This window comes from Mandrillus leucophaeus, unplaced genomic scaffold, assembly GCF_000951045.1.
Source record: "Mandrillus leucophaeus isolate KB7577 unplaced genomic scaffold, Mleu.le_1.0 Scaffold7, whole genome shotgun sequence".
Classification (NCBI taxonomy): domain Eukaryota; kingdom Metazoa; phylum Chordata; class Mammalia; order Primates; family Cercopithecidae; genus Mandrillus; species Mandrillus leucophaeus.
In genome coordinates, this window is record NW_012107585.1 from 7,204,381 (window position 1) to 7,213,554 (window position 9,174).

The 9,174-nt window shown below is 52.3% G+C and overlaps 1 protein-coding gene across 3 annotated transcripts in view; it reads left to right on the forward strand.

The window, feature by feature from the left end:
- The first annotated feature begins 3 nt into the window (after window positions 1-3).
- Window positions 4-9,174, forward strand: part of ORAI1 (ORAI calcium release-activated calcium modulator 1) — a 15,224-nt gene continuing 6,053 nt past the window's right edge. For 2 of the 3 annotated variants that reach the window (XM_011964476.1, XM_011964477.1), the window contains exon 1: window positions 7-189. In XM_011964476.1, the coding sequence (XP_011819866.1) occupies window positions 76-189 (114 nt within the window). In that variant the 5' untranslated portion in view covers window positions 7-75. Of the gene's footprint in view, window positions 326-9,174 lie in introns of all 3 variants that reach the window. The other variant, XM_011964478.1, reaches the window with a different exon arrangement.

The following is a 9,174-nucleotide window of genomic DNA, read 5'->3' on the forward strand; positions in this document are numbered from 1 at the left end:
GAGCCTCCGGGAGCCCCGCCGCCGCCGCCCGCCGTCACCTACCCGGACTGGATCGGCCAGAGTTACTCCGAGGTGATGAGTCTCAACGAGCACTCCATGCAGGCGCTGTCCTGGCGCAAGCTCTATTTGAGCCGCGCCAAGCTCAAAGCCTCCAGCCGGACCTCGGCTCTGCTCTCCGGCTTCGCCATGGTGAGCTCGGGCCACCTTGCCCTCCCCTTTCTGCTGTCCCGGCTGCTCCCTCCCGCAGCCCCGACGGGGCCCACTGGGGAGCGAGCTGGGCGAGCCGGGCGGGCCGGGGTGAGGGGAAGAGCTGTGAGAAGCCGTCGTGAGCGCTGCGCAAGGGGCAGAGGTGCTGCTGGACGTGAGCACTAGTGGGCGCCGAGTACTCCGATCTGGGGTGGTGACAAGCCATACCAGAGTCCGGGCTTTGGGGGCTTGGGTGCCTCCACATGGACTTGCCTGCCCCAGCAAGAGTGGTAGATGCATCCCGAAGTTAGCTCTGTAAGAAGCCCGCCCCACGTGCGTTCAGTGGGGAAAGAAGGGACTCAAAAACTAACCCAGCTGGGGGCGTCAGGAGGTGGGGACGAGGACCAAGACCTTGAGCTGTCTTGTGCCCCCGCACCCGAGGCCGGAAGGTGTTAGCTCTGTTCTTTTATCAACTCGTAGAGGGGATTTCCTGACACCCCTTTTCCACCGCATTTTCCGAGAGCCTCAGCCTGGGGGTTTGACGACCAGTCCGCACCCTCAGTTTTTCCTCCAGAAACTTGCCACTGAGTCACTGAGTGTGAGGGAGGAGAGAGGGACGTGTTCCCGTTGAATGGGCTCTTTCTTTTTTAGTTTTTCTTTTTTCCAAGACGGAGTCTCTCTCTGTCGCCCAGGCTGGAGTGCAGTGGTGCAGTCCCGGCTCACTGAAACCTCCACCTCCCGGGTTCAAGCGATTCTCATGCCTCAGCCTCCTGAGTAGCTGGGATTACAGACACCACGCCCGGCTAATTTTTGTATTCTTAGTAGAGACAGGGTTTCACCGTGTTGGCCAGGCTGGTCTTGAACTCTTGATCTCATGATCTGCCCACCTTGGCCTCCCAAAGTGCTGTGATTACAGGCGTGAGCCACCTCCCCTGGCCCAATGGGCTCTTTCTTGATCTAGGGGATAGGCTTGCTTTCCTTTCCCCACCATCCTAAGGAGCTGGAGTGGGAAGCCTCTGAGGTGTGGAGTGGGTGAGGCTGCCGATGGGCCTGAGAAGTGGCTCTGGGGATACCCTCAGGCTTGGCATATTGAAGTTTCTCCGGAAGCAGGGGACTACATAATAACTACATTATTACCACTTTCGGTGATATCAGCCTTTGTGAATGGACTCTGCCCCCGCCCCCCAGTTCTGTAGACCAGAGCACTCCTGCCCCCGCCACCAGTGAGCTAAGCCCTTGGCCTTGAGGGAGGGAGTGGCTGCACCCTTCGTGTTTTCTTGGGAAGGGAGTATGTCTGGAACTCTTCCCTGCTTTGCCTTGCAGCAGAGCCTGAATTTTTTAAGGCCCAGAGCGTGCTGGGCCACATGGAAAGGCCAGAAGATGGGGAGTGGGCAGCAGCCCTCCCTGCTCAGCTACTTGCTGCCTGTGTGACCTCAAGCAACTCACTCTCCCTGTCTGGGCCTCAATTCCTGAATCGATCAAAGAAGGCTGCTACTCCAGAGTTTCTGTTTGGGAATAAAATTGAGGGAGCCCCTGAGAGGAGATCAGGGAGTGTGTGTGTATAGACAGCACTCTGAGTTTTAGTTTAGACAGCATGGAATTCTGCTCTGTTAGTTTCAAATCCTGAGAGACCAGGTTCTGCCTCCTGCCTGAAGAATCTCTAAAAGCAGCCGGCATTTACTAAACACTCACTCAGTGCTAGGTGCCTTATCTCCTGGGCTTACTCCTCAGCAACCCTCTGTGATGGTTTTGTCAAAGGGCTTTCCCAAGACCGCACAGCCAGTCCCGTGGAGCAGGATTTGAACCCGGGTCTGTTAGTGTTCAGAACTTGCTCAGGCACTTGTACCCATTGCGGTGTATAGGAACTCTGATTGATGTCCAGCCAGGGACATGTTAAGACAGGCCTAGGAAATGAAAAATAGGGCAAAAGAGTTTCTTTTAAGCCAAAGAAAGTTTTATAATTGGTGGTGGGCGGGGAGCTACCAGCTGTCAGCTTTTCCCTGCATCCCTCCGGGTTTAAGATAATGGTTCCCCCTTTTCTTGTGGTCATGAGTTTATAGCTGCCCCAAGCTCCTTCTCACTCCTGAGGGGTGAGATCCAGATGAATGACATTTTCCTGCCTTCTCAAGTCCCCTCTTCCTTTCAAAGACAGGCCTCAGGCCTCATGGTCAAATGTCACCTCCTTCCTCTTGCTAAAAACAGTGTGAGGAAGTCAGGAGACTGGGGCAGCCAATGGCTTGGAGTGGGCTTTGGCCCACCCTGTCTGTCTCTTGGGGACTTTTCTTTTCCCCTTCCTGGGTGGAGAAGGCTTGCCGACTCTGCTGATGGAATCCCCAAAGTTCTGCAGTCAGGGAAGGACCAAACCCCAGGATACTCTCCATTCTGCCGTTACAAGAGGGTAACTGCATGTGCCATGAAGCTGGAAATCTATAGGAGGGATGGGATTGGGTGCAGGGTCTGACCATGCCCCACTCCCACTTAGACACCCAGCCTGTAAGTGAGCTTCAGAGAGGAGAGGGTGCCAGCAGCCCCAACGCCATGGTAACAGAGCGACAAGTTTCCTGAATTACTCTCCCTTGGCCTGTGAGTCAGCATAACTAACTTCCTGCCCCCAGAGAGCTTCCTTCCCAGAGACCTGGAAAGTCAAGGGATGGGGTCACCAGGTGAGATTGAGGGAGGGTCTCCCACAAAGCCTGGAGGGGATTGAGAGGTTCCCCACTTCACAGGTAGAAGGGCCTGGCCAGGTGGCCAGGAAGTGTTGGGGATGGCCGGTGAGTGACCTCAGGCAAGAGGCTTTACCTCTTTGAGGCCAGTTTTTTTTTTTTTTTTTTTTTTTCCTTTGAGACAGAGTTTCCTCTTTGTTGCCCAGGCTGGAGTGCAGTGATGCGATCTCGGCTCACTGCAACCTCCGCCTCCTGGGTTCATGCGATTCTCCTGTCCCAGCCTCCTGAGTAGCTGGGATTACAGGCACATGCCACCTCACCCGGCCTCTCATTTTTGTATTTTTAGTAGAGACGGGGTTTCACCATGTTGGCCAGGCTGGTCTCAAACTCCTGACCTCAGGTGATCCACCTGCCTTGGCGTCCCAAAGTGCTGGGATTACAGGTGTGAGCCACCGTACCTGGCCAAAGCCAGTTTTTTTAATGTGTACGAAGATGGCACATATCCTGCTCTCCCATGGACTTGCATGAAGATTCATTTTGAGACCAGACCGGTCCCATGAAACACAGAGGAATTTTCAGGGTCTGATGACGCACACCTTGCCTGGACCCTCTCTGATCTGCAGATGAGATTCTTGCTCCAGACAGCATTTCTAGGAACGGCAAGCCTCAGGTGCGCCATCCTCCAAACTCTAACGAGAGATACAAAGCAAGGCGGCCTGGACGTAGTGTGGGATCAGCATCCTGTAGAGCTCCTCAAGCCCACAGTAGTCTTGTGGGCTTTGAATCACGCCCTCTGTGCCTCAGTTTACACTTCATTGAGAGGCAGCCAGCCTCAGCCTGACCGCGTCCCCTGCAGGACTGGTGAGCATATGTGGCGATCTCGTCTGCTGGGGAAGGCAGGCTGTAACATTAGCCTAAGCAGAAGATAATTGGGAAGGTCAGTCTGCTGCTGTAAACAAAATGCTTTCCATGACCTGGGATCAATTATTTTTGGATTATCTGCCTCCTCAGTTCTCTGCCTGCCAGCACCCTTTTGTTCCCACGTTCTAGAGCTGGTTCAGAAGTTGCCTGTAATTTCTATGAAAATGAGTTGGAAGGAAGGACTCAAATCATAAGACACTGAGCCTCTGTGACATGTTCCGAGTTCAGGGACCATGTAAATGAGCAAGAAATTGCTATTACTATTCTTAGTACTGATCACCGATAGTAATTATTATTGCTGTTGTTGATTGGGCTGTTGCCGTAGGCTAGATGGTGCCCCACGTAGCATGTTGTGTGATCTTCCTATAACCAGGTGAGTATAGGTGGTCACTGAGAGGAAAGATTTGCCCATGGTCACCTGGCTGGGAAGCTGCAGAGCCCTGTGGCTGTGGTGTAGCACCCTTGCTGTGGGAGAGGAAGCATCAGAGAGTGTAGGAGAACAGAGGTGAGAAGCTCAAGCAGAGCAAGGTCAGAACAGACACCTGAGCAAGACAAGTTGGTTCAGATCCCAGCTCTACCTCTTATAAGGGCAAGACCTTAGGTAAGTCATTTAACCTTTCTCGGTCTCAGTTTCCTCATCTTTAAAATGGAGTACAGCCGGGCACGTTGGCTCACACTTGTAATCCCAGCACTTTGGAAGGCCGAGGCGGGCGAATCACCTGAGGTCAGGAGTTGGAGACCAGCCTGGCCAATAAGGTGAAACCCCATCTCTACTAAAAATACAAAAATTAGCCGGGTGTGGTTGTGCATTCCTGTGATTCCAGCTACTCGGGAGGCTGAGGCAGGAGAATTGCTTCAACCCGGGAGGCAGAGGTTGCAATGAGTAGAGATCGCACCACTGCACTCCAGCCTGGGCAACAAACAGAGTAAGACTCCATCTCAAAAAAAGAAAAAAAATTGCAAAGCACTTAAAGTGTCTGACCCAAGTATCCCAGATACTTGCTTACCCTTTTTTCCATAGTGTTAGGGCTACTAAGGGTTAACTGAGTTAAAATAATCTGGTTCTTGCTGAGCCTTGAGTGTGGTGGAGTTAGGACTTGAGAAAGAGCCTTCAAGTCACAGGAAATGGCAGGAACAGTTAAAGATGAGAAATGACAGGGCCTAGGGGAAAGGTACAGGGGCTGTGGTTGGGGTTGAGGGTCTTCAGGAAGTAGTAGAGAACGGTGAATTTAGCCAGGCAAGATGATGGAGGGCCTTGATTGGGTGGGAAATTTGAACTCTTGGATCGGCAGCAGGGAGCCATTGAAGGTTTTAGACAGGAGTTACATGATGAATTCTATGATGGTGGTGGTGGTGGTTGTGGTTACTGTTTACTGAAATCCTGTCATGCCAGGCATGAGCCTGAACGCTTTTCTTTCATTCTTACTGAATCCTCACCATAGCTCTTAAAAGTAAGTACTGTAAACAGGAAAACGAAGGCTCCTAGAGGTTAAGATTCTCCAGCTAGTAGCATTCAAGCTCTGGTCTGTCTGGCTGGGAGCCATTTCCACTTTACCACCCTCTGGTTTCCACCACCCATGCAAGTTGTTAACTGGGCCTTTGAAGACGTGAGACTCTGCGTGCTGGATTTGCACGCTGGGCTATGGAGAAAGGGAATTATGCTGTGTTCCCCAAGGGGAGGGTGCTTCCTGCCTAGCAGAGAAGACGTTTGTAAAATTTCACAAGTGCCTGTGGCACATTTTTGGAATTTTGACCAAGAGCAGTGTTGAGCTCCACTGACTGCCCGGTCCCTGGCTAATGAAGGATAACTCTGAGTAGGTTTCTAAGACAGCCCTAAGGTAATCAATGTGGGGTGGGGGTGAAGGGTAGAGTTCCTGTAGAGAAATAAAACTGAATATAAAGTTTAAACACTGACAGCAGGCCAGATGCAGTGGCTCACGCCTGTGATCCCAGTACTTTGAGAGGCCAAGGTAGGAGGATAGCCGGAGCCTAGGAGTTGGAGACCAGCCTGGGCAACATAGGGAGACCCCGTCTCTACAAATAATAAAAAAAAATTAGCCAGGCATGGTGGCAGATGCCTGTGGTCCCAAGGACTTGGGAGGCTGAGGCAGGAGGATCATTTGAGCCCAGAAGGTCGAGGCTGCAGTGAGCTGTAAGGGTGCCACACTCCAATCTGGGTGACAGAGTGAGACTCTATCTCACAACAAATAAAATAAACATAGACAGCAGATTTCTCTCTGATGGGGTTTCTAAGGGTTCTTTAATATGATCTCTGGAAGGAACATCTCAGACTGCTAAGACCACAGACTTTTCTTCAGATGATAATCTTGTGGGACTATTATTTGATAGCCCTCTTTGGGGATCATTGATGTCACCCAGGGGTCAGCTGGCTTTTTGTGGAAAGGAGCCACCAGGTCTCAGTGGTAACTCTTCAACTCTGCTGTTGTAGCTGGAAAGCAGCACGGATAATAGGTGAGTGAGTGGGCATGGCTGTGTGCCAATAAAACTTAATTTACAAAAACTACTGTCTGCAGACTCTAGTTTGCTGACCTCTGATCTAAGCCAATCTTTTTTGTTTGTTTGTTTTTTGAGACTGAGTTTTGCTCTTGTTGCCCAGGTTTGAGTAGAATGGTGCGATCTTGGCCCACTGCAGCCTCTGCCTCCTGGGTTCAAGCGATTCTTCAGCCTCAGCCTCCCGAGTAGCTGGGGTTATAGGCATGTGCCACCATGCCCGGCTAATTTTATATTTTTAGTAGAGATGGGGTTTCTCCATGTTGGTCAGGCTGGTCTCGAACTCCCAACCTCAGATGATCCGCCCAGCTCGACCTCCCAAAGTGCTGGGATTACAGGTGTGAGCCACCGTGCCCGGCCCTGTCTCCAAACTTTTGAGCTTATACCCTTATCAAAAAATATTTATGGCTGGGCATGATGGCTCACGCCTGTAATCCCAGCAGTTTGGGAGGCTGAGGCTGGCAGATCACGAGGTCAGGAGATCGAGACCATCTTGGCTAACACGGTGAAACCCCGTCTCTACTAAAAAATACAAAAAATTAGCCGGGCGTGGTGGTGGGCACCTGTAGTCCCAGCTACTTGGGAGGCTGAGGCAGGAGAATGGCGTGAACACGGGAGGCGGAGGTTGCAGTGAGCTGAGATCGCACCACTGCACTCCGACAGAGTGAGACTCTGTCTCAAAAAAAAAAAAAAAAAAAATTAACCAGGCATGTTGGTGTGTGCCTCTAGTCCCAGCTGTTTGGAACGCTGAGATGGGAGGATCACTGAACCTGAGAGGTTGAGGCTGCCGTGAGCTGTGATTACCCAATTGCACCCCAGCCTGGGCGACAGAGTGAGACCCTGCCTCAAAAAAAGAATTAGCCGGTTGAAGAGAAAGTCTGGGTCTGTGCCCCCCGACCCTGTATGCAAATTCAGCCTATTCATGGCTTGTAACAAATGTAGTAAGTTGCAAGCAGCACATTTTGTTGTTTCTTTCTTTTGATAACTTTGGTACCAAGCTCCTGGCTGTTTTTAGAATGAGATAAGGATGAAATGAAACAAAGTCGCAGCGCACATTGCATCTTGCAAGACCTTATTGGTGTGCTGTAAGGCTAAATGTTGACTGATGAAACTTTTGTTTCTGTTATAAACGCATGTGTGTCTATTTATAGAAACATGGAGTCCTGGACTGTCATGGTCAAGACTTTGTAAACCACTGCACACTAGACCTCAATACCCTCTTAAGAGATGGTTTGCATTTGAGGTGGGGCCGGCAGGCTCAGACAGCTCCGGGTGACGCTGCATGATTGCAGCCTAGAGGGCCTCATGTTCCAGGCTGCAACCACACACCCTCCTAAAAGGGTGGTCAAGAAAAGAACTAGGCCGGGGGAAGGAAGGCTGTGGGAGCTGAGGTCAGGCCCAGCATGGGAGGGCTGCCTCAGAGGGCCTGGACTGGCAGGTGCCCGGTGCCCAGGGTCTCCATGGAGCCCAGCAGGAGCCAGGAGAGATAGCTGGCACTCGGGCGAGGTGGGCTGACGCCTGGTACAGTCTGCCAGGGCCACCCAGGCCCTGCCCTTCGCAGAATTATGTAACCCTCTTCTTGGCCCTTGCTAAGGTTTGGCATCTCTAGCCAAAACCCTACTGGGGGGATCCATGGACTAGCGTGAGGTGGGGCTGGTGGTCCTTCGCCTTTCCTATCCCTTATAGGGTTTGCCTCGCCAGGTTCAGGCGGCCAGTGGCTGGCTGGGGGCTGTTTATTTTGGGCTGACGGGCTATATTTACCTTGTGAAGCTGCATGCGATCTGATCTGATCCAATCTCGCTGGGGCTCAGCTGGGGATCTGGCAGTCAGCTGCCAGATCTGCAGGGCCCCTGGGCCCTCACCCTCCCCACCCGAGGGGAGATTTCCAGAGCAAGAAGTAGCCTGGAAAAAGTGGTGGTATTTATTCCTGTGAATTTTTCATCCAGCTCCGTGACACGTGCCAACCGTTCCTTTCTTCTCACTTTGAATCATTCTTTTACACAGCCCCCTGAACCCTGTGGCATTGAACTTGGTCCCAAGTGTGGGCACATACAGCCTGCCTATGTGCACGGAGTTCCAGGAATCGTAGGGTCCAGTGAGGGTAATGGGGTTTCTTCCGGAGCCGGGCAGCAGGCCCTTTCTTCTTCCTCGGAGAGCCTCTCCCCTCTCCGCAGCCCAAGACCTCAGGGAGAACTGGCGACTGTGGGTGTCCCCGGGCCACGTGCGTCCCAACAGCTGCACTGCTTTCTGGCCCTGAAGCCTGTGGGTGTGACTAACGGTGTGGAACGCGGTGGTCTCTGTCCTGTGGAGGTGGCCATCAGGCCAGGTGTGGCGTGGGGTGCACATCCTTGTGGCTGGGGTTTGGAGCTGGAGCTGCCTCTAAATATAGCAAGCAAGGTCCAGAGTCGGGGTTGGAAGGTGGGCATATGGGGTCCCTGTCTCCAGCCTGAGCTGAGGGTATCCAGGCACTATTTCTCTTCCATGGACTTCAAGCTCTGTTTTTCTCCTTTTTTCTTTTCTTTTCTTTTCTTTTTTTTTAGAGATAGAGTCTTGCTCTGTTGCCCAGTGTGTAGTGTAGTGATGCGATCATAGCTCACTGCAGCCTCGAACTCCTGGGCTCAAGGGATCCTCCTCCCTTAGCCTCTCAAGTAGCCGGGACTGGCTGGGCACGGTGGCTCACACCTGTAATCCCAGCACTTTGTGAGGCTGAGGCAGGGAGATCATCTGAGGTCAGGAGTTTGAGACCAGCCTGACCAACATGATGAAACCCCGTCTCTACTAAAAATACAAAAGTTAGCTGGGCATAGTGGCAGGCGCCTGTAATCCCAGCTACTCAGGAGGCTGAGGCAGGAGAATCGCTTGAACCTGGGAGGGGCAGGTTGCAGTGAGCCGA